Below are 26,107 nucleotides of genomic sequence, written 5' to 3'. Positions count from 1 at the left end.
AAGTGGGAGAAAAGCCAGCAGAGAAATAGACCAATAGCAAAGCTAAAAAATTCCCAGTGTCAGAAAGAAAATATACATCTAAACAGTGTCTGAAGGTAAACCTTTACGCACTTTTGTGACCCACTTCCTCAACCTAAACCGTTTCCTGGGTGAGAGGACACCATGCCCCTCATTTCTCATAGCATGTTGTACTGATCTTACAAACTTTCTTGGATCAGAAAAAAAAGCCTCAAAATGAACTTTTTTCCCCTTGGTCTCATTCAGGAACCTTGTCAGTTCTCTCAACATGTACTTAGACCCCTCTGCTTGACTGGCTGTCAGCTCCGGGCCCATTGAAGAGGAGTCTGAAAAAAATAACTCCTCATCCTCTTCCTCAGACTCACTTTCCTCCTCATCTCAATCTCCCACCCTGACCATCTACCCTTCCTCTCTGGTCAGGGCATCCCCCACAGCAACAGGCAAAGTTTCCATGGTGCCTTTGACCACAACCTTTTTCCTTTTCCGCTTGACACCCTCCTCCTCCCCCGCTAGTCTCTTACACTTCCCCACTATACTCTCCTCATCCACTAGCATAACCTGACTAGACCCAGCATCATTTACACCACCCTCATAGCATGACTAGGCCCAGCATCATCTACACCACCCTCCATAGCATAACTAGGCCCAGCCTCAGCTACCCCACCATCTCTAGCCTGACTAGACCCAGCCTCCGCTACCCCACCATCTCTAGCCTGACTTGACCCAGCCTCCGCTACCCCACCATCTCTAGCCTGACTAGACCCAGCCTCCGCTACCCCACCATCTCTAGCCTGACTAGACCCAGCCTCCGCTATACCACCATCCATAGCCTGACTAGACCCAAACTATCTGTGCTGGCAAACCCTGCATAGAGCCCCTCCCCATGCCTCACTTTAAAATGCACATTTAGCTGTTGCTCATTGTTATTCAGAAACATAACCACTTTCCTCCGGAACGAAACAACGTGCTTAACGGCATCTGCCTGAAAACCTGCCGACAGTACACGAAAACCGCTAGCAAACTTACCAAAACGACTCAGCTCTTTCCTGATTTGATCTTCTGTAATAAACGCAACAACCACTCTTGTCGAAGGGGTAGAGAGAGGTGAAACTGGCACCAACACATCCCTTACAAATATTCCGCTAGCAATTAGCCTACCAACCAAATTTGCTCTTTTCATGAACACAACCACAGCTTTGTTCACCGACCGCAAGCAGAACCTCCACCACACACCTGAATCCATGCCGTATTGACAGCGTCTCCTCCGCGGTAGGCTGAGAAGCCATCGCACACACCACACCTTCCAAACCCCAGGAGATCTTCTGCCGTGCCTTGATTGCATTACTGTTGATGATATCTGGAAATGGCCCATCTACAGTTGCTAGCCCCAATTCTGACTTGTGCTCTGATATCTGTTTCACTGATTTCTGCTCTCGTAAATGCCTGGGTTTTTGGCATGTTAACACAAGAAGCTTATTACATAAAATGCATCAATTTAAAGTATGGGTTCACAACTCCAATCCAGATGTGTTGGCCATTACTGAGACGTGGTTAAGAAAGAGTGTTTTGAATACTGATGTTAACCTTTCTGGTTATAACCTTTATCGGCAAGACAGATCTTCCAAAGGTGGGGGAGTGGCAATCTTTAGCAAGGATCACCTTCAGTGCTCGGTTGTCTCCACAAAGTCTGTCCCCAAACAATTTGATATGCTGGTTTTATAAAGCAATAAACTTTCAAATAGCTCTTCGTTGACTGTTGCTGGGTGTTATCATCCTCCATCAGCACAGGCCTGTACCCTACCTGCTCTAAGCTCTCTCCTGGCCCCTTACACTTACAAGTCTGAATTTGACCTGCTAGGTGACCTAAACTGGGACATGTTGAACCTCTTCGCTATAGGGGGCAGTATTTTCATGGCCGGATGAAAAACGTACCCAAATTAAACGGCCTACTTCTCGGGCCCAGAGTCAAATATTTGCATATTATTATTAGATTTGGATAGAAAACACTCTGAAGTTTCTAAAACTGTTTGAATGGTGTCTATGAGTATAACAGAACTCATATGGCAGGCAAAAACCTGAGAAAATTCCAAGCAGGAAGTGGCCTGTCTGAGAATTTGTCGTTCTTCTTTTGGTTCTCTATCGAAACTACAGTATCTGTGCTGTTACGTAGCACTTTCTAAGGCTTCCATTGACTCTCTAAGCCTTCAGAAAGCGGATTGAGGCGTCTCCTGTCTCTGGGCAGATAATAGGAGCTCAGTTTGTCAGTGGTCTGCCACGCTGTTTTTTCTTTTCCTCTTTGAATGAATACACTATTGTCCGGTTGGAATATTATCGCTATTTTACGAGAAAAATACCATAAAAATGGATTTTAAACAGCGTTTGACATGCTTCTAAGTACGGTAATGGAACATTTTGAATTTTTTTGTCTCGAAATGCGCTCGCGTGTTACCCTTTGGATAGTGACCTGAACGCACGAACAAAACAAAGGTATTTGGACATAACTATGGATTATTTTGAACAAAAGCAACATTTCTTGTGGAAGTAGCAGTCCTGGGAGTGCATTCTGATGAAGATCCGCAAAGGTAATACCTAATTTTTCGAATACTAATTTAAATCGGGTACGTTTTTTCATCAGACCGTGAAAATACTGCCCCCTATCCATATCAGGTTAATGTCCAACAAGCTTTCTCTGCCCTTAACCTTGTTCTGAACACCTCCAAAACAAAGGTCATATGGTTTGGTAAGAAGAATGCCCCTCTCCCCACTGGTGTGATTACGACCTCTGAGAGTTTAGAGCTTAAGGTAGTCACCTCATACAAGTACTTGGGAATATGGCTAGATGGTACACTGTCCTTCTCTTAGCATATATCAAAGCTGCAGGCTAAATTTATATCTAGACTTGGTTTCCTCTATCGTAATCTCTCCTCTTTCACCCCAGCTGCAAAAACTAACCCTGATTCAGATGACCATCCTACCCATGCTAGATTACGGAGACGTAATTTATAGATCGGCAGGTAAGGGTGCTCCCGAGCGGCTAGATGTTCTTTACCATTCGGCCATCAGATTTGCCACAAATGCTCCTTATAGAACACATCACTGCACTCTATACTCTTCTGTAAACTGGTAATCTTTGTATTTCCAAGATGGCGTAGCAGTAGGACGTGTGTTTTGTCTTGTCCCATGTAAATAGTCGTCTTCCTTATTTTTTCTGTATATATTTCATATATATTTGAATCACTCTTTCCATCTACGGACTGAATATACTTTCCTGCAACCCGCCTCACCCAATGTGCTACGGATCTGCTATTTTTATACTTTAGAACCGCAACCCCATCAGACGCTAGCCAGCTAACTAGCAACTAGCTAGTAGACAGTTAGCCACTACTAGCGGTCTTCACCGTTAACTCGGACACCAGCCAGCTTCTGCTCGGTCAATACCTGCCAGTCTGCACAGCCCGATATCAACCCAGACCATATCAGACTGTCTTTTCTCTACCACATAACCGGATTCCTACTGCCAGCTCTGGACCAGTACACCGGATCATCGCAACTAGCTAGCTGAAACCTGAGTGGCTACTGCTGGCTAACGCCTCTGTCCCGAAGCAAGCACCAGTTAGTCTTGAGCTAGCCTCGAGCTAGGCCCATCTCCCAGCTAGCCGAAGAGGTCTACCAGCTAATTCTTGAGCTACAATAGCTCTTTTGCAAATTGGCCTGGACCCTTTTTGCCGACACGGAGCCCAGCCAATCCATCACAACTGGTCTGCTGACGTGATCGTCCGAGGAGTTTTCAACAGGCTTTTCCGTGGCGACGTCGCCGTAGACCCATCTGCTAGCCCCGGCCCGCTAGCTTTCTGAATCGCCGTATCTCCAGCTCGCCTAGCGTAGTAGCGACCACCGAACGGCTCCCTGACCCACCTATTGCTGCTCATTGGACCCTATGATCACTCGGCTCCACATGCCTCTCCCTAATGTCAATATGCCTTGTCTACTGCTGTTTAGGTTAGTTATTATTGTTTTATTTCACTGTAGAGTCCACAACCCCACCCTACATGCCTTAGATAGCTATTTTGTACTACACCCCCACACATGCAGAGACCTCACCTGGCTTAACTGGTGCCTCCAGAGACACTACCGCTCTCATCGTCACTCAATGCCTAGGTTTACCTCCACTGTACTCACATCCTACCATACCGTTGTCTGTACAATACACCATGAATCTATTCCACCATGCCCAGAAATCTGCTCTTTTTATTCTCTGTTCCCAACGCACTAGACGACCAGTTCTTATAGCCATTAGTCGTACCCTTATCCTACTCCTCCTCTGTTCCTCTGGTGATGTAGAATTTAATCCAGGCCCTGTAGCCCCCAGCACCACACCTATTCCCAGGCCCCAGGCACTCTCATTTGTTGACTTCTGTAACCGTAAAAGCCTTGGTTTCATGCATGCTAACATCAGAAGCCTCCTCCCAACCCTGATGTCCTAGCCGTGTCTGAATCCTGGTTTGGGAAGGTCACCAAAAATTCTGAAATTTCCATCCCAAACTACAACATTTTCCCGCAAGATAGAGCTGCCAAACTCTACTGAGTTTTGTCATACTGTTATTGACTGTACGTTTGTTTATCCCATGCGTAACTCTGTGTTGTTGTTTTTGTCGCACTGCTTTGCTTCATCTTGGCTAGGTCGCAGTTATAAATGAAAACTTGTTCTCAACTGGCCTACCTGGTTAAATAAAGGTGAAATCAAATAAAAAACATTTTTTAAATACCTGTAGCAAGACCCAGAGGTTGATGCTTATTTATAAAACCCTCTTAGGCCTCACTCCCCCTATCTGAGATATCTACTGCAGCCCTCATCCTCCACATACAATACCCATTCTGCCAGTCACATTCTGTTAAAGGTCCCCAAAGCACACACATCCCTGGGTTGCTCGTCTTTTCAGTTTGCTGCAGCTAATGACTGGAACAAGCTGCAACAAACACTCAAACCTGATAGTTTTTTTTCTCAATCTCTTCATTCAAAGACTCAATCATGGACACTCTTACTGACACTTGTGGCTGCTTTTCGTGATGTATTGTTGTCTCTATCTTCTTGCCCTTTGTGCTGTTGTCTGTGCCCAATAATGTTTGTACCCTGTGCTGCTGCCATGTTGTGTTGCTACCATGTTGTTGTCATCTTGTGTTGCTGCCATGCTATGTTGTGTTGTCTCCCTTGTCGTGATGTGTTTTTTGTCCTATATTTTTATTTAATTTATTTTTAATCCAAGCCCCCATCCCCGCAGAAGGCCTTTTGCTGTTTGGTAGGCCATCATTGTAAATCAGAATTTGTTCTTAACTGACTTGCCTAGTTAAATAAAGGTTAAATAAAAATAAATAAATACAATTTCTCTCATAGATGAGATGTGCTGGTTCACTTGCTTATTCAAAATGATTTAAGATCATAAGAAGGCATCCAAAGCTTTTGTTGCAATTTCCGGTACCATCTTTTACTATAGGTAATGATGAGAAGTGACAAGTTGAATCATTCAAACCGTTATACAGCCTCCTTGTTTTGTAATTCCTCCACATTTCCACCCCCTCAACATCTGTGTCTTTCCATTTTTGGGCCTACCCCCAAATCTGGCACATTCTCCTTGTCTGCCCTTTTCGGATTGACACGTTAAACAAGTCTCAGGCCTGTGTCGATCCCCCTCATCGACCCTGTGGCATTTGCCAGACTAGATGCAAATAGACAGATATCATATAGTGCTGTGTGTGCAGGAAAAGTCCGGGCGGAGAGGCAAATACTGAGTATGGCCCCGGGTAGAGGAGCCTGTCAACTCAACATAGCCTTCTCAAAGCCCAGCTAGTGGGTCAGTGTGACAGATCACCAGGGCTCAGTCCTCCCCTGGGACAGTACAAGTGAGATGAATAATGCGAGGGCCCTCTGAAACACACACACACTGGCACATGCACACACGTGTGCTCACATTGCCACATACACACACGGGTGCTCATGCTCAGAAAAACATGCTCAAATCCGCAATCACATGCACTCACTCAGACAGAAGCATGTGCACAGTCACACACATACAGACACGCACGCACACATACAGATCCCCACACACACACAGTTGCATGCAAATAGACAATCTGACAAGCAGACAGGCAGAATTGCAAGACAGTATTTTATGTGTTGCATCCGAGATTGACTGAATAATTTTTTAACTCACTAAAATGACATTCAACTATTTCTTGCTGATTAACATGCACATATAACCTGAAAGACACATACAGTCTTGATTTAACAACCCTCTACAATATTTCCAAAAAAATTCTCGCACAATGAGTCAATTTACAAGTATTCCTTTAAATAATGTTTTGTTTTATTCTAACATCCCCCTAATGATTGTGAACCCCTTTGCGACGATTTGAGGTTAATTTATCTTACCTTGACACGACTGAACTTCAGAGTCTCCCCTCTTAAAGTCTCCCTGGTTGCCCACTGAAGTGGCAGATTACCTTCACAAATGGGAACGCAAGACACCTTCTCTGGACCTTTACCCTGTACCCTGGCCCCAGAGAATATAGGCTAGTTTTGGAAAAATCTATCCCTCTTGCTTTTCAAGGGTGTTTCAGATGTAAAGGGTCAGATGGGGAACTGTTAAATAGAAATATAATTAGGTGATTGTGCTTGAGGGAGCTGCTCAATAAACACACTCTCTCTCATTCAATATGCTTTAATGGAATGAATAAAAAGGTTAATGTTGCCAAAACAAAGTGACACACCCAATTCTGAAAACAACATAGTAGCTATAATACAAAAAATATAGAAAATAGTATGGTTTTGTACACCAGCTTCAAAACAGCTGAAACAACAATATTTGGGGTTATGGAAAATTCACTACATTACCAAAAGTATGTGGACACCTGATCGTCAAACATCTCATTCCACACTCAGGGGCATTAATATGGAGTTGGTCACCATTTGCTGCTATAACAGCCTCCACTCCTCTGGGAAGACTTTCCACTAGATGCTGGGACTTGCTTCCATTCAGCCACAAGAGCAATAGTGAGGTCAGGCACTGATGTTGGGAGATTAGGCCTGGCTCGCAATCGACGTTCCAATTTATCCCAAAGGTGTTCGATGGGGTTGAGGTCAGGCTCTATGCGGGCCAGTCAAGTTCTTTCACACTGATTTCGACAAACCATTTCTGTATGCACCTCCCTTTGTGCACAGGGGCATTTCCATGCTGAAACAGGAAAGCTACTTCCCCAAAGTGTTGACACCAAGTTGGAAACACAGTATGGTCTAGAATGTAATTGTATGCTGTTGTGTTAAGATTTCCCTTCACTAGAACTAGCCCAAACCATAAAAATATCCCCAGACCATTATTCCTCCTCCAACAAACTTTACAGTTGGAACTATCCATTGGGGTCGGTAATGTTCTCCTGGCATCCGCCAAACTCAGATTCGTCCGTCGGACTGTCAAATGGTGAAACGTGATTCATCACTCCAGAGAATGCATTTCCACTGCTCCAGTCCAATGGCAGGGAGCTTTACACCACTCCAGCCGATGCTTGGCATTGCTCATGGTGATCTTAGGCTTGTGTACGGCTATGGAAACCCATTTCATGAAGCTCCCAACGAACAGTTTTTGTGCTGATGTTGCTTTTAGAGGCAGTTTGGAACTCGGCAGTGAGTTTTGCAACCGAGAACAGAAGATTTTTACACGCTACGCGGTTTAGCACTCGGAAGTCCCATTCTGTGAGCTTGTGAGACCTACCACTTCGTAGCTGAGGCGTTGTTGCTCCTAGACGTTTCCACTTCACAATAACAGCACTTATCGTTGACCGGGGCAGCTCTAGCATGGCAGAAATTTTACGAACTGACTTGTTGGAAAGGTGTCATTCTATGACAGTGCCACGTTAAAATTCACTGAGCTCTTCAGTAAGGCCATTCTACTGCCAATGTTTGTCTATGGAGATTGCGTGGCTGTGTGCTCGATTTTTTTTTTTTACACCTATCAGCACAGGTGTGGCTGAAATAGCCGAATCCACTGATTTGAAGGTGTGTTCACATACTGTTGCTAGATGGAATCTCTCTGATATACTGCCCAACTAACCATTTAACTCCAGTGCTTCCAACAGTTCGGTCAAGTTGGCTGGATGTCCTTTGGGTGGTGAACCATTATTGATACACACGGGAAACTGTTTAATATTAAAAACCCAGCAGGGTCGCAGTTCTTGACATAGTCAAACCGGAGCGCCTGGCATCTACTACCATACCTCGTTCAAAGGCACTTAAATCTTTTGTCTTGCCCATTCATACCCGGAATGGCACACATACACCATCATGTCTCAATTGTCCCAAGGCTTAAAAATCCTGATTTAAACTTCCCCTTCATTTTATTTAATTTTTTTATTTCACCCTTATTTAGCCAGGTTGGCAAGTTGAGAACAAGTTCTCATTTACAACTGTGACCTGGCTAAGAATAAAGCAAAGCAGTTCATCACATACAACAACACAGAGTTACACATGGAATAAACAAAACATACAGTCAATAATACAGTTGAAGAAAATCTATATACAGTGTGTGCAAATGAGGTAAGAAAAAGGAGGTAAGGCAATAAATAGGCCATGGTGGCGAAGTAATTACAATATACCAATTAGACACTAGCGTGATTGATGTGCAGAAGAGGAATGTGCAAGTAGAGATACAGGGGTGCAAAGGAGCAAGATAAATAAATAAATACAGTATCGGGATGAGGTAGTTGGATGGGCTATTTACAGATGGGCTATGTACAGGTGCAGTGATCTGTGAGCTGTTCAGATAACTGGTGCTTAAAGCTAGTGAGGGAGATATGAGTCTCCAGCTTCAGTGATTTTTGCAATTCATTCCAGTCATTGGCAGCAGAGAACTGGAAGGAAAGGCGGCCAAAGGAGGAATTGGCTTTGAGGGTGACTAGAGAGATATACCTGCTGGAGCGCGTGCTACGGGTGGGTGCTGCTATGTTGACCAGTGAGCTGAGATAAGGCGGGGCCTTACCTATCAGAGACTTGTAGATTACCTGAAGCCAGCGGGTTTGGTGACGAGTATGAAGCGAGGGCCAGCCAACGAGAGTGTACAGGTCCCAGTGGTGGGTAGTATATGGTGCTTTAGTGACAAAAAGGATGGCACTGGGATAGACTGCATCCAATTTGTTGAGTAGAGTGTTGGGGGCTATTTTGTAAATGACATCGCCGAAGTCGAGGATCGGTAGGATGGCCAGTTTTACAAGGGGTGTATGTTTGGCAGCATGAGTGAAGGATGCTTTGTTGCAAAATAGGAAGCCAATTCTAGATTTAATTTTGGATTGGAGATGCTTAATGTGAGTCTGGAAGGAGAGTTTACAGTCTAACCAGACACCTAGGTATTTGTAGTTGTCCACATATTCTAAGTCAGAAACGTGTAGTTAACAGAGTAGTGATGCTGGGCGGACGGGCAGGTGTGGGCAGCGATCGGTTGAAGAGCATGCATTTAGTTTTACTTGCATTTAAGAGCAGTTGGAGACCGCGGAAGGAGAGTTGTATGGCATTGAAGCTCGTCTGGAGGTTAGTTAACACAGTGTCCAAAGAAGGGCCAGAAGTATACAGAATAGTGTCGTCTGCGTAGAGGTGGATCAAAGAATCACCAGCAGCAAGAATTCTTTAATCTGCATTGATTGAAGTAGATTTCACAGTGACATCAATAAGGGATCATAGCTTTCACCTGGATTCACCTGGTCAAGTCTATGGATTCACCTGGTCAGTCTTTTTCATAGAAAAAGCAGGTATTCCTAATGTTTTTTTTACTCAGTGTATATTAAGGATTAGCCCCTTTTTTAAATTTTCGCCTAAAATGACATACCCAAATCTAACTGCTCAGGCCCTGAAGCAAGGATATGCATATTATTGGTACCATTTGAAAGGAAATACTTTGAAGTTTATAGAAATGTGAAAGGTATGTATTAGAATATAACACAATAGATCTGGTAAAAGATAATACAAAGAAAAAATGAATTGTTCTTTTGTAATTATTTTGTAACATCATCTTTGAAATGCAAGAGAAAGACCATAATGTATTATTCCAGCCCAGGTGCAATTTAGATTTTGGCCACTAGATGGCAGCAGTGTATGTGCAACGTTTTAGACTGATCCAATGAACCATTGTATTTCTGTTCAAAATGTTGTATCAAGACTGCCCAAATGTGCCTAATTTGTTTATTAATAACTTTTCATGTTCAAAATGTGCACTCTTCTCAAACAATAGCGTGGTATTCTTTCACTGTAATAGCTACTGTAAATTGGACAGTACAGTTAGATTAATAAGAATTTAAGCTTTCTGCCAATATTAGATATGTTTATGTCCTGGGAAATGTTCTTGTTACTTACAACCTCTTGCAAATCGCATTAGCCTACGTTAGCTCAACCATCCCGTGGAAGGGACACCGATCCGAAGACGTTTTAAAACAACTTGTAACTACTTGATTTCTTCCCACAAGACTTATCTTATAGAGAATCTTTCCAAGTCCAGACAAGGGAATCATGTCCTCACACACGACTCTCCAAATCTTTAGCTTTAATCATCTTTAAAAGTGTTATTGTTAGGAACAATTTGTCGGTGTGTGAACGTCGAGAGATGCATGCATATGTGTATGGATTCCCCTTTACTCTGTGTGTGTGTGTGTTTGTGTGTGTGAAATAAATCCAGAACTGTACGAGCCTGTTGACAAGCCATAATGAGAGCTGAACGTTGGATTTTAGGAGGATTGCCTGATGTGTCCCCTTTTATTTCAATCCCCCCTTCCCCTCTATAAAGAGTCCCATCTGTTGTTTTACATAGTCACTTAATTGAATATCTGCAGCTAATTTGGTAAACCATAAAGTTCCCCATATTTCCCTCCATGTGCTACTCTACTCATCTGTCCGTGGCACACTGATTAAATGTGAAAACGTAATTTATCAACTAGCGCTTCAATGCTGGCGTCAATGAAATAGAATGAGGAGGTATGAATTTTCATTGCGGGGCTGTCTTGAGGTTAAGGGATGGCTGGGATAGGAATGGTGGCTCGTGTAAATTCATCCTCGTGTCTTGATTTCCTTCCTCTCTGGCAGCTCATTCACTCTATCAGCGTGGTGGATAGGGACGAGCCGCAGTTGGGCCACCGCTACTACTTCACCCTGGCACCGGAGGCAACCAACAACCGCCACTTCACCCTGTGGGATGTCAAAGGTAAGAGGTCAAAAGTTATAGGTCAGAGGTCATACAGTTGTTACAGAGCGACTCTGAAGGTCATTTTGAGGGATGATACTGGACATCCCCGTGCAATGACTCAGAGGATTTTGAGCTGCCCATGTATGAGTGGAAGCTGTTAGAGTATGCTTTGTCATATGTGAAATGATTGAGTCAAACTGTGTAGCATGAAAAGGTTATTGAACATACTGTGAAATATGTGTAGCTTGAAAAGTATGTGTGTATGATGCAGTATATGGACATACTGTTCTGCTTAATTAATGTAAGTGCCCCTACATTATGAAACACAAAGTAAGGACATCAATTTTCTAGTGGTGACTTTGCAGTGGACCCAAACCTTTTTCTTTTTGTTGTTGTTGCAAAACGCTGACTCCATGGAGCCAAGTGGGATGACATGTTAGCAAGCAAATCCCTCTTTGGAAATGGGTACCTAAGTGGATGTGACGTGTGGCCAAATCAAGATTGATCTGACATGGTGAAAATGTCAGAGGAGCGAGCCAGGGAAATGTCAGAGGAGGCTGTGGCGTGGCCTGGTGTAGCACAGTCACATGCCTGGGCAGGGGGGCCTGGGTACTGGGAAAAACGGGCTCAGCGTCTGCATGAGTCGACTCACCCCTCCGCCCACATACACACACAGACTCACGCATATACGCAGAGACACAGGCAAGCACACAAATGCACATGCATTGACACAGGCTATTTGAACTAATCACACGCGTATATACACACAGACAAACCTATATGCTGGCAGCACACACACACACACACACACACACACACAAATACACACACACACACAAACACAATATGTGCTCAGCAGTATGTGTGCTCTCACACAGAGACACAGTGGCTCAGACCTTTTATCCTCCCACCTATTTTTTCCACTGTTCTTTAGTTTTCATGGACACATTTGTCAACCTGTCAGATTGGATCTGTCACTTTCTCTTTTCACCATCACGGGTTCACATTCCATTCTGTTTTCAAGATTTGACACATGAAGACAAACAGGCACTTTTTTTCATTCCTCCAAACTTTTTAGGTATTTTTGGAAGTCTGCAAAGCTTAATCTTCCCCATTGAAGAAGCAAAGGTCTACAGTTATCGCAAAAGTGACGTCTTGCTTTACTTACTGACTTTATAGTCCCGGTAGGGAAAATTTGTTATAAAGCTTGTAAAAGAAGTGTGTTTTGTTTTGTCAAATCAGTTGTTGTTACTGTTAATAAGTAATTTTTAATTTACTAATCTGATTCATGTAAATTAACATGACATTCAAAAAAACTACTCCAATAAAACACTCATAATTAGCTTATACATTCCCCTGTCGGCTCATAAAATATCTAAAAATACACTGTTTAGAACGCACTTGTCAATGCACCTCTTAGTGCAATGAAATTTCACTTTATTTTCGATGGGTTTAAGATGGTATGGATACTTTCTGGTACTTACCTCAAGTAATTTAACACCATTGGTAATGCCTTAACGCTTTTGTCAATGAATCTCAAAGTGAAATGAATATTGAAATTAATAGGTAATTACCATTTTAGGCATTTCAAGGTGATTATCAAAATGTCTGTTTCGGAAAGTTACAATTCAACGACGAGAGAGCCTAAGATTACTACATCCTTCTTCTGTCCATTCAGAAAGGCATACTAATGAAATAGGATGCAGAGTAAATGTCAGAGGAACAATGTCACAGACATTATACTCAGCAAAGTTCCCGTACACAAACAGCCATGGTGATAGGGAGAGTGTACTGCCTGCCTGTGACAGAGAAGTGCTCTAGCTGCATTGATGACAGTGATACAGTGCCTTGCGAAAGTATTCGGCCCCCTTGAACTTTTCGACCTTTTGCCACATTTCAGGCTTCAAACATAAAGATATAAAACTGTTATTTTTTGTGAAGAATCAACAACAAGTGGGACACAATCATGAAGTGGAACGAAATTTATTGGATATTTCAAACTTTTTTAACAAATAAAAAACTGAAAAATTGGGCGTGCAAAATTATTCAGCCCCCTTAAGTTAATACTTTGTAGCGCCACCTTTCACTGCGATTACAGCTGTAAGTCGCTTGGGGTATGTCTCTATCAGTTTTGCACATCGAGAGACTGAAATTTTTGCCCATTCCTCCTTGCAAAACAGCTCGAGCTCAGTGAGGTTGGATGGAGAGCGTTTGTGAACAGCAGTTTTCAGTTCTTTCCACAGATTCTCGATTGGATTCAGGTCTGGACTTTGACTTGGCCATTCTAACACCTGGATATGTTTATTTGTGAACCATTCCATTGTAGATTTTGCTTTATGTTTTGGATCATTGTCTTGTTGGAAGACAAATCTCCGTCCCAGTCTCAGGTCTTTTGCAGACTCCATCAGGTTTTCTTCCAGAATGGTCCTGTATTTGGCTCCATCCATCTTCCCATCAATTTTAACCATCTTCCCTGCCCCTGCTGAAGAAAAGCAGGCCCAAACCATGATGCTGCCACCACCATGTTTGACAGTGGGGATGGTGTATTCAGGGTGATGAGCTGTGTTGCTTTTACGCCAAACATAACGTTTTGCATTGTTGCCAAAAAGTTTGATTTTGGTTTCATCTGACCAGAGCACCTTCTTCCACATGTTTGGTGTGTCTCCCAGGTGGCTAGTGGCAAACTTTAAATTACACTTTTTATGGATATCTTTAAGAAATGGCTTTCTTCTTGCCACTCTTCCATAAAGGCCAGATTTGTGCAGTATACGACTGATTGTTGTCCTATGGACAGAGTCTCCCACCTCAGCTGTAGATCTCTGCAGTTCATCCAGAGTGATCATGGGCCTCTTGGCTGCATCTCTGATCAGTCTTCTCCTTGTATGAGCTGAAAGTTTAGAGGGACGGCCGGGTCTTCGTAGATTTGCAGTGGTCTGATACTCCTTCCATTTCAATATTATCGCTTGCACAGTGCTCCTTGGGATGTTTAAAGCTTGGGAAATCTTTTTGTATCCAAATCCAGCTTTAAACTTCTCCACAACAGTATCTCGGACATGCCTGGTGTGTTCCTTGTTCTTCATGATGCTCTCTGCGCTTTAAACGTACCTCTGAGACGATCACAGAGCAGGTGCATTTATACGGAGACTTGATTACACACAGGTGGATTCTATTTATCATCATTAGTCATTTAGGTCAACATTGGATCATTCAGAGATCCTCACTGAACTTCTGGAGAGATAAATATAAATATCCAATAAATTTCGTTCCACTTCATAACTGTGTCCCACTTGTTGTTGATTCTTCACAAAAAAATATAGTTTTATATCTTTATGTTTGAAGCCTGAAATGTGGCAAAAGGTCGAAAAGTTCAAGGGGGCCGAATACTTTCGCAAGGCACTGTATATGCCTCCGGTGATGAATTGTCTAGCGTCTTATATACAAATCCATCCACACTAGATATTCTGACTATATTTGTCAAAGCCTGATGCTGTATGTATTGCCTATGTCTCTCTGAGAGGCCGTGCCCCAGTTAGGTTTTATTTCAAATTTGGCATCCTCCAATTTTCTCCCCTTGGTTACATTTGACTAAAAGGAATGTGTGATGAATAGACAGTTACAGTTCTTGGTTAGCTAACTAGCGAATTTTAGCCATATTATCATAGACATGACATCATTCAAAACACCTCAAAACAATGCGTGGTATTAAGAACAAGAGAAAACTAGATGAAACGAGCCACGTACGATTCCCCACATGGCAGCTTCTTGTTAAATACCTATCTGCGCAGAGGCAAATCTATTTCTCATGTAGCACCTCATTTCTTTATTCATACAGAATTATCTTGTTCTCTGACTTGTCTGCCTGTGTGGGATTTTCAGACTATAAAATTGGAACACTATAATGGACATTGGCATACCGGCAACATGACTATGCAGGACGGCAATTCAACCGCCACGTTATGAAGGTCTATGACATAGGCCACTCTAGTATTATCTCATATACAGTATTATATCTCTATGTTACAGATAACCCTGCAGGGATTTGAACCCAGCGCTTGGGCTTCAACCGCCAACAGCAGATAGTTATGAAGGTCTATGTATGACATAGGCCACTGGTATAATATTGTATCTCTTTGTTCCAGACAATACTGCGGGAATCCGGACACAGCGATCAGGCTTCAACCGCCACGAGCAGAACGTCTACCTTCTGCCTATCCTGGTAGTGGATAGCGGGCCTCCCGCCCTGAGCTCCACGGGCACCCTGACCATCCACGTGTGTGGCTGTGACCCGGAGGGCACCATCCAGTCCTGCAATGCCACCGCCTACGCCATTAGCACCTCACTCAGTCCCGGGGCCCTCATAGCCCTACTGGTCTGCATGCTCATACTCATAGGTAAGCATGGAACAAAGTGAAAGTTTAACTGAGTTCCTTCAAATTTAGCTGCGCTTGATTGAGCATACCTGGCATAAAATAACCAACAGCATAGTCCTAAAAGTGCCCCGTCCATTTGGCACTGTAGGAAATCAAATGTTATTTGAATCTAGGTCTGCAATCATCTGTTTTAGCTCCAAAATAAGTGAGCACTTGGGTAAAGAAACTATTTAAAACAAACAACACGTTGACCTGTTGGTCTGCTTGTACGGTTTTTGGACAAAATAATTGCACACTTGTTGTGTCACAAATTAAGTCACAAATTAATGAAACCGCCCTTCTGGTGGAATAAGTCAACTGTAAAGACACAATCTGGAGATAGGATCAAATTGAAAGATACAGATTTTTCGGTAAACATAGGATCAACTATGTTTACAACTGCCATTAATAAAGGAAAGACATCTGCTCTGGATGATCTGATAGGGGTCTATCAGGACACAGAACAATATTTTTGTTTTAGTACAGAAGAGAAGTAGACAAATATATACAGTATAGGGAATACAGGTATAAGTATGTGGCATATATGAGTAAATGGGAATAATTCAAAACAATGTGAATAATACAGTATAGGGACTGTAAAACCAAAGTACAGTCTACATCTACAGCTGTATCCTTCATTCATGAATGTCATGTATCTATGATTTGTTTTCTATTTTCTGTCACAATTTTCCATATTTTTCCTCCAACGAGTGACATTGCAGTCGGGCAACTCTCAACCCCCTTTCATTAGCTTTTTTTCCCCAAGTGGATAGTACATACAATAGTTGGACTTTAGGGGAGGGGGAGCTGAATGGTGAGAGTGGGAGGCCTAGTAGAAAGAGGGTGGGGGGGGGCTGCCCCAGCACTCACGTCTCCCTGGAACGACGCTCTTTAAATAGACAAGGCGTTCCAGACGTTCTCAGATACCAGCATTCACACACACACACAACTCTCAGCAGAAGTGCTAGGCGAGAAAAGATGTTTTATTGAAAGTTTAACGAGTTGCATTAAATTCTTGCCTCATCAATACTGGCAGAACGTTCCTATTTTGGCTGCGGTTGAAACGTAAGCAGTGTACGTCATCGTCAGTTAATTTTTTTCTTACTTTGCTAACATGTGTTTCACATCTCGTTTGTTTTGAATGATTGATGAACAGGCTGGGGTTCCAGGGCCCATTCAGTATCTCTGAATCAGGGAGGGAGTATTGTTTTTAGGGTAGTTTTGATGTAATTTCTTTATTAACTTAAGCGTAGTAAGCTTCAAAATGAACCTTTATTTTATTAATTGGGGTTTTTGCATCACTGCCTGGTATGGCAACTGCTCGGCCTCTGACTGCAAGGCACTACAGAGGGTAGTGCGAACCGCCCAGTACATCACTGGGGCCAAGCTTCCAGCCATCCAGAACCTCTATACCAGGCGGTGTCAGAGGAAGGCCCTAAAAATTGTCAAAGATTCCAACCACCCAAGTCATAGACTGTTCCCTCTGCTACTGCACGGCAAGCGGTACTGGAGCACCAAGTCTAGGTCCAAGAGGCTTCTAAACAGCTCCTATCCCCCAAGCTATAAGACTCCTGAACATCTAATAAAATGGATACTCAGACTATTTGCATTGCCCCCCCCCCCCCTATTTTACATCGCTGCTACTCTCTGTTGTTATCATCTATGCATAGTCACTTTAAAAACTCTACCCACATGTACATATTAACTCAATTACCTCGACTAACCAGTGCCCCCCGCACACTGATTCTGTACCGGTATGCCCCTGTATATAGTCTGCTGCTCCATAATTACTTGTTACTTTTATTTATTATTCTTATTCGTATTTATATCTATTTTTTTAACTGCATTGTTGGTTAGGGGCTCGTAAGTAAGAATTTCACTGTAAAGTTTACACATGTTGTATTCGGCGCATGTGACTAATAAAATTTGATTTGATTTTAAACGCCTTTTGGCCCTCAACCATGATGTACAAACCTGAAGCAGGCAAGCTTAACTATAAAAAGCACTGGTTAAAAAGTACTGTGTTTTGTGGTAATATAGCTGTACCACCTCAAAGGGTAATTTAAATTCAGGAATTAAACAGACATTTTAATTCCAGTTTTCCCCAATGTATTTAAATGTCGAATTAGAATATCAGTGTACTTCCTAAATTAACTCAATTGAAATGGCACTTACCCTAAGCCTGCTATCTCAGTAACGTTCCTGTCTTCAAAAACTAGCTGTCCATAAAATTGCCCATTATTTAGAGGAAAATGAGATATAAAATATGATGTGGTGTATGTTCGGTGAAGCAGGTGGTGAGTAGCCTAAGATGAAATTGAAAAAAACATTGATATCTGTCATTATTAAACTCCCATTTACTGTTTGCAGTGTAATTCTGCCAATACCTTGGCTGATTTTCACCCATTTGAAACGATCGCAGTTCAAGTGATGTCAGATACACACAAATTAATATTGACTGATTGATATTCATTGGTAGAAAATGGAAACAACACCTATATTAAGTGGCTAGTGCTCTAAGCAGCTCTAAGCCCACTGAGGTATTGCCAATTATAGTGGAGGTCCTAGGCTGGGAGAGAGCTAAGCTGAGCTCAAGGGAATGAGAACGGACAGCGTGTGTTTAACAGCCACCTTGTGTGTTAATGGGCGATATGGATTGAAGCAAAACGACTGACTTACCTGTGTGTCGGCCTCGAATTCCCAACGACCCACCCACAGAACACACACAAAGAGCGCAGAAAACACACACACACACACACACACACACACACAGCGCCTAGACACACACACAGAACTCACAAACAAAATGACTCCCACCAACTCGCCCGTTGATCTGTACGTGTTTGTGAGTGTGGTTGGGGGGGATAACCCAGCTCTCCGGAGGTACCCAAGCACTGTATTAGATTGTGGCATGATGAGCGAAATGAAAACACATTTCTGCCTAATTAGCAACAAACAAACAATCCCTCCATCAGTTAATTTAGTGGGTGACGTGATGAATCCATTTTGGCGCGGCGAGGAATCTGCGCACATCCGTACCAATTACACCCCATCTGCTGTGATGAACTCCTTGGCTCATGTAGCTAGGCGCAGCCCAAGGGTAAATTGCCCGTCTTGTCAGGACCGCTTATCGGAGCACTATGTACACAGAGGAGCAGCCACATGTTGACGGGGCAGGTACAACATGTACGCAGGACATACCATAGGCTGTGCATTATGCCATGCATAACATGCAAAATGTGACTTTGGAGATGATGTGTTATGTTACCGTCGCTGTAACACTGCAAATAACAGTAACATTGAAAGATTGAATTCATATCTCTTTAACAAGAATGAAGCAGCCAATGTATTACCTCTGATTTTCCCTTTTCACTAAGATAAAATCATAATACTCTACAACACACTGTAGTATCCCCCTCGATCGTGTAGTGCTTACTATAGAATGTTGTAGTGTACTGTAGAATACCATACCACAAACTGTAATATTCCTTGATCATGTAGTGCTTATTTTAGAACATTGTTGTATACTGTGTAGAATACTATACTACACACTGTACTAACCCTCAAAACACGTAGTGCTTACTTTAGAAGTTTTAGATCGATTGGGACTCCAAGCTGGCTTTACTGCTACCTGCTAGCTTTATCGATGTTGTTTTGATTTGAACTGAACTGATTTGAACTGTCCTTGGCTGTCCTTGGGGAGCTCATGCCAGGAATTTCCTCACAGGTTCCCCCTCAATCGTGTATTGCTTACTATAGAATTGTGTAGTATACTGTAGCATAATATACTCCACACTGAAGTATCCCTTGAGTGATTGATTTTATTTGACTATTTAAAAACACAATACAACTACAAATTTGGATATGATGCATTTAGAAATTTATTGAGAATAACTAAAAAAGTTTAATGTATTTTTATTGTGGTCCTAGTTCAAACATGTTACAGATTTACAACTAACTCACATGAAAAAATACTATAGTATACTGTGGTCTAAATACTGTATTATTACTATATTTATATACTATAGTATTCAATGTAGTGTTTTTGCGGACATGACTATAGCATACTATAGTATTCACTGTAGATTTTCTGCAGACTTTACTGTAGTATTTACTGTAGTCTTTTTGTGGGCATGACTGTAATATTTACTGTAGTGTTTTTGCGGACATGAATGTTGTATATAGTATTAACTGTAGGTTTTTGGCGGACATGACTGTAGTATACTATTCACCCCCCCCCCCCCCCCCGCTGAAAGGTGAATTTCTCTCCCAGTGTCTGATGGAAAGCAGACTGAATCAGGTTTTTCTCTAGGATGTTGCCTGTGCTTAGCTTTTCCTTTTATTTTTATCCTAAAAAACTCCAGAGTCTTTGCCGAAGACAAGCATACCCATAACATGATGCAGCCACCACCATGCTTGAAAGTATGAAGAGGGGTACGCAGTGATGTGTTGTGTCGGATTTGCCCCAAACATAACACTCTGTTTTCAGGACATAAAGGTCATTTATTTGACATTTTTTGTAGTTTTACTTCATTGCTTGGGTGTATTGATACTCCATCCCAAAATGAATTAATAACATCATCATGCTCAAAGGGATATTCAATGAATACTTATTGACTCAAGACATTTCAGCTTTTCGTTGTTAATTATTTTGTTAAACTTTCTAAAAACATAATTCCACTTTGACAATATGGGGTATTTATTGTAGGCCAGTGACACAAAATCTAAATTTAACCATTTAAAATTCACACTGTAATACAACAAAATGTGGAAAAAGTCAAGGGGTCGGAATACTTTCTGAATGCACTGTTAATGAAAGTCATTAGTGAGCTGACCCCCTGATGGCCATCATCACATGCAGGATTAGTCAATGTTCAACGATGGAGGTGATAGCATATCAACCTCATGCTGCGTGGAACGGTAATGGCTTCAATCCCAATTATAATACTAGTGGTAATAGTAGTGATATACATATTAATCGTCATATTACTCCAAAATAGTCATGCTCTACATTGTTTGAATATTCATATCATCATTATATTTTTATTTCCACATTTGATGAAGACTAGATTAGTGAAGATTAGTGTTGTTGTCATAGCGCTGACATTTAGTTTGGTAAGTGGTAGACAGGAAGTTTTAATTAATCAATCAATCGGAGCCCCTCCGGAATAACCATATGTCTGGAGAAGGGTGACTACAGCTAAGTGGTAGTTTTCTAATCAGGCAGTAATTAAAATAAGTAAACTTGGATTAAAGCCCTGATAAATTTATTGGGATGGATACAGCTTTTGTTTTTCCTCCGCCTCATTAGACTATTAAGTGATCCATCTCAGTTGTTTTCCTTTTTAATTCAGACTTAATTTTTTTGTCATTAAACCCTCTGTTGGTGGAGGCCAAAACAGAAAAGCTCTGCTCTAAGTTTCTGTCTGGTTCTAACGCAGCATGTCTCACTTGAGTAAGTATTGATGAACAGATCAGCCTCTATTAAGCATTTGAAAACATATTTCTGGGTGAGCAATTAGGAATTTTGCTTTGTGCACCGGTGGAGAATCAATGCCCATGCATTGGAAATGTTACCCTTCATCATTTAAGCTTCAATTTGCTGTCTTTTTTGGTTTGAAATCAAAATTGGAAAACCAGAGATGGAAAAGGAAAGGGCAAACTTTTTGCTAATAAATACAAAAAAGGCTGTTGTAATTTCATTAGCCACCCACCATTTTCACAATCCAATATTCTTCATTCATCTTGTGTTATTCCCCTTTGTGCTTGAGAGAATCTTTACAAAAGGGCAGATGTTTTTGTTCATTCGTATAATTCATTAGTCTTCGCTTCATGACGTGAAATTACTCTCTACCAGCTACTCTCTGAGAGTTTCTCCAAAAGTTCACTGGCAACTCCAGATAATAATCCAGAGCTTTGGCTCACAACTTCTGCACAGCACAGACACACTTCCTAGGCTCTGACTTCCCCACTGTTGATGCGGCTAATCCCTAAACCCCTTAATCCCTAATCCCATGCTCTTTCTCCACCTCTGCAGTCCTGGTGCTGCTAATCCTGACCCTGAAGCGCCACCGCAAGGGCCAAAGCATGTCGGAGGATGAGGAGGACATGCGCGACAATGTCATCAAGTACAACGACGAGGGTGGCGGCGAGCAGGACACGCAGGCCTACGACATGAGCACCCTGCGCAACCTCTTTGACTTTCCAGAGGCCAAGAGTGGCTCGTCCGAGTCAGGCCCTGACCTACGCACGCTGCCCCAGTGGATTCAGGGACGGATGAGTGGTGACGGCGGGGCGGCCGACTTCTCCCTCTTCAAGGGCTACATCCGCAAGAAGGTGGAGCAGACAGATGGCGACCTGTCGGTGCCGCCCTACGACTCATTCCAGACGTACGCCTTTGAGGGAAACAGCTCGCCGGCCCTCTCTCTCAGCTCCATCCACACCCTGTCCACCACATCCGAGCAGGATTTCTCCTACCTCAGCGACTGGGGGCCGCGCTTCAGGCAACTGGCGGGATACTATGCCCCGGGACATCCTGAGGAAGACGGCTCCTAGCAGTGTCCTCGGCCCAGACCCTTTCTCCTTTTCCATCCCCAGCACTGTATCAAGAGCCCAGTGTCAAAACTGTCCTAAAAAGCACTCCTCCAACTCCTTCAGAGCAACAGAACTGAATCCCAGTCAGTGTGAGTCGGAAATCAATTTGGTCAACAACAAAAAATCTTATTTCGAAACTTCAATTTTGACTGTTTTCAAAGACAAACATTGAGTTTTCAAACTTCATGGTGAAAGGTGGGCTGATTAAATGAGGGATTAAAGGAGGTGTTATCCATTCACTATTCCCTTTACAGTAAGGAACAAAGGAGTATGACGTAATACAATATAAGTGGTGCGCCACAGGTTACAATACAATTCCATTTTACATTTGTTTCTGGGTATTTTCTGTCTGGAGTCAAAGACTGGTTCATTTTTAGCTTTGAGTGTGGAGGCTCTGAGGACATTCAGAGAAATTAACGTTATGAAACTCAGCAGGGGGTTAATATGTATGTGTGATAAATATGTATTTATTTATGAACAAATATTGATGTATTTATTCCTTTTGTATTTATGTATTTATTTTGTCCATAATCACCGCACCACTTGTAACAATGGACATCAATGAAGAATGATACAGAAATATTTATTATGGTGAAAAAACCTGAGGAGAGAAGAGCTTCTGTATAAGCACGTAGCAGAGGACTTCACAAAGGTGATATTTAGGTCACAAACAACTACAGTCTTGGAAATATTTGTATTTATTTTTTAGGAACACTTTTGTAAAATAAACAACAAGACTGGAAGACGGAGCGCGACTAAAAAGAAAAGGGTCAGAGAACAAAGGATGAGTCAATTCAGTGCAAAGATTGGTTTTGCTTTGATATGCTTTCACTGTATTGTAAAGATTTCTAAGGTGTTATGAAGGATGTGGGACATTATGTGTTAACTGGGTTTTTGCTTTGCTTTTTCACCGCCATTTAAAAGGCAATAAGGCACAATCCGCACAAGTGATTCAAGACTATACTGTATGAAATGACTGTGTTTTTTTCATGGAGTTGGGCATCTGTTCATTCCAGAATTTGTATGTGTCCAACTTGTTTTATATTCCAGAAGATTTGATTACTTTTGTTCTTTTGAGTATATTTCACAGGGTGGATGAATATGTGGGGTGACAAGTACAGAAATAAAGGATGAGTAGATGGAATTCCTCCACCCAGTATCCAGAACCTATTTATTGTTTATCTTAAACTTGCAAATGTATGGAAAATAAAATCAATAAATATTTAATGATTTGTTTTGTAAAAAGACTGATGGCTTTTTCTCCACATTGTAAAAACTGAGATCTTTATGATCTAATATATTTATTACATCTTATCTTACTAAGTCAAGGTTTGAGAGTCACTACAGTATTGCTAGGATACAGTTTTATCTTATCGTAGTTGATCCAATACAGTGAAACTAACCTCATACTTACGGTGTGATGACACTTGTTTACTGAAGACTTGTTTCTTTTCAAGGAGCAATAATCCTGCATCCAGGAAGTGAATTGTGTAGCTTGGTTCCACTACAGTACAGTCAGAATGTGCAGGTATAATTACTGCAGAGGATGGAAGGATGCAGATTAAGGGAATTCAGAGTATCTCCCTACTCCCAAGCCCTTTAATTGTCATGGTCACCTGAGGATACTGTCGCATATGGAGTTCAGTCTCATCTTTGTGGTCTGTGGTGGTGGCCAAGGTGGCCCACTCATAACATTTCTGGTTATGCTTCAAAGGAGTTGGAGGTTCATGGTGAGCTCAAAGTTCACTTTTCATTTTCGAGTGTTGAGTCAGGACATTGGAAAGTGTTGGACAGTGTACATTCAGCTGACAGATCCCTATCCCTAATCTTAAACTTAACACTTAGCCTAACACCACACTTAACCCTAATTGTAAACGTGATCCTAATCTTAACCCTGAATTTAACCAATTCCTATTTTACCTTAAACTAATCACAATCTCATGGCTGAATATCCACTTCCAAAATGTAATATATGTCTTTATTTCAAGGTCATATTGATCAGTAAATATAATTCTGATAATCAAATATTTGGCTTGACTGTGGGCCAGAAGTATACTGAACAAAAATATAAACCAACATGTTAAGTGTTGGTCTCATGTGTTACAGGTTTTGGTTTTTCCATTTATGTTTGGAGTTTTAGCACGTTAGCACGTAGGGAGCACCAATTGGTGTCACCTTGTTAGTCGGTATGTGTTACATCTGTGCTGGTTGCTATCTCATTAGTGGGAAGGGGTTTCACCTGTGCTGGCCCAGGTGCTATTTAATAATGGCTGGTCCAGTGCTCCAGTTGTTTTGAGAGATGTAGTGTTAACACCTTTAGTTGGCGCTCCCCATTTGACATCTAAGTACAATCCTTGATTTGATCTGATCTTTCCTGTTTTTGGTTTGCTCCACTTTTTGGTTTGCTTGCTGTTTAAGTTTGGTGTAGCTTTTTCTTTTGTCTGCCTCCTTAGTGGGTAAATTTAGTAGGAGCTCATGGTGGGTGTCTTCGGTCCTAGTTGTTGCTGTGCAACTTTCAGTGGAGACCCATATATGAGTCTTTCAGAACTCCTCCTAAAACCCTACCTTTTTTGTTGTCAGTGATTCTTTGTTAGTTCCCCTTCTGTTAGTGACGTTATTTTGTTTTCATGCTGGGAAACAAAACACGTGTTTCATGAGCAGAAATACAAGATCCCAGAAATGTTCTATGTGCACAAATTTGTTTACATCCATGTTAGTGAGCATTTCTCCTTTGCCAAAAGAATCCATCCACCGGACAGGTGTGGCATATCAATAAGCTGATTAAACAGTATGATCATTACACAGGTGCAGCTTGTTCAGGGGACAATAAAAGGTCACTCTAAAATGTGCAGTTTTGTCAACACAATGCCACAGATGCTTTGAGGGAGCGTGCAATTGGCATGCTGACTGCAGGAATGTCCACCAAAGCTGTTGTCAGATAATTGAATGTTCATTTCTCTACCATAAGCAAACTCCAGCGTTGTTTTAAAGAATTTGGCAGTACAACTGCAGACCACGTGTAACGCCTGCCCAGGACCTCCACATCTGGCTTCTTAATCTGCGGGATCGTCTTAGACCAGCCACCCGGACAGCTGATGAATCTGCGAGTTTGCACAACCAAAGAATTTCTGCACAAACTGTCAGAAAGTGTCTCAGGGAAGCTCATCTGCGTGCTTGTCGTCCTCACTAGGGTCTTGACCTGACTGCAGTTCAGTGTCGTAATCGCCTTCAGTGGGCAAATGCTCACCGTCGATGGCTGCTGAAGAAGTGTACTCCTCATGGATTAATCTCGGTTTCAACTGTACTGGGAAGATGGCATTGTGTGGGCGAGCGGTTTGCTGATGTCAGAGTGGGGTTATGGTAAGGGCAGGCATAAGCTACAGAAAAAGCACACAATTGCATTTTATCGATTGCAATTTGAATGCACAGCAATACCATGAGATCCTGAGACCCCTTCTTGTGCCATTCATCTGCCGCCGTCACCTCATGTTTCAGCATGATAATGCACGGCCCCATGTCGCAAGGATCTGTATACAATTCCAGGAAGCTGAAAATGTCCCAGTTCTTCCATGGCCTGCATACTCACCAGAAATGTCACCCATTGAGCATGTTTGGGATGCTATGGATCATGTATGACAGTGTGTTTCAGTTCCTGCTAATATCCAGCAACTTTGCACAGCCATTGAAGAATGGGACAAGATTCCACAGGCCACAATCAACAGCCTGATCAACTCTTTGAAGGAGATGTGTCGCGCTGCATGAGGCAAATGGTGGTCGCACCAGATACTGACTGGTTTTCTGATCCACACCCCTACTTTTTTTAAAGGTATCTGTGACCGACCAATGTATATCTGTATTCCGAGTCATGTAAAA

General features: G+C 42.2%; 1 protein-coding gene across 2 annotated transcripts in view; it reads left to right on the top strand.

Annotated features, from left to right (window-relative positions):
- LOC115208368 (cadherin-22-like) overlaps positions 1–23,479 on the top strand; it is a 126,995-nt gene extending 103,516 nt beyond the window's left edge. For both annotated transcript variants that reach the window (XM_029776374.1, XM_029776373.1), the window contains 3 exons: positions 11,132–11,249; positions 15,371–15,622; positions 21,678–23,479. In XM_029776374.1, coding sequence (XP_029632234.1) covers positions 11,132–11,249; positions 15,371–15,622; positions 21,678–22,195 — 888 coding nt within the window. In that variant the 3' untranslated portion in view covers positions 22,196–23,479. The remainder of the gene's footprint in view (positions 1–11,131; positions 11,250–15,370; positions 15,623–21,677) is intronic.
- The last annotated feature ends 2,628 nt before the right edge of the window (positions 23,480–26,107 follow it).

The sequence above is a fragment of the Salmo trutta genome, chromosome 14 (genome assembly GCF_901001165.1).
Source record: "Salmo trutta chromosome 14, fSalTru1.1, whole genome shotgun sequence".
Lineage (NCBI taxonomy): Eukaryota > Metazoa > Chordata > Actinopteri > Salmoniformes > Salmonidae > Salmo > Salmo trutta.
Note: the sequence above shows the minus strand (reverse complement) of the source record. Positions and strands in the feature narration are given on the sequence as shown.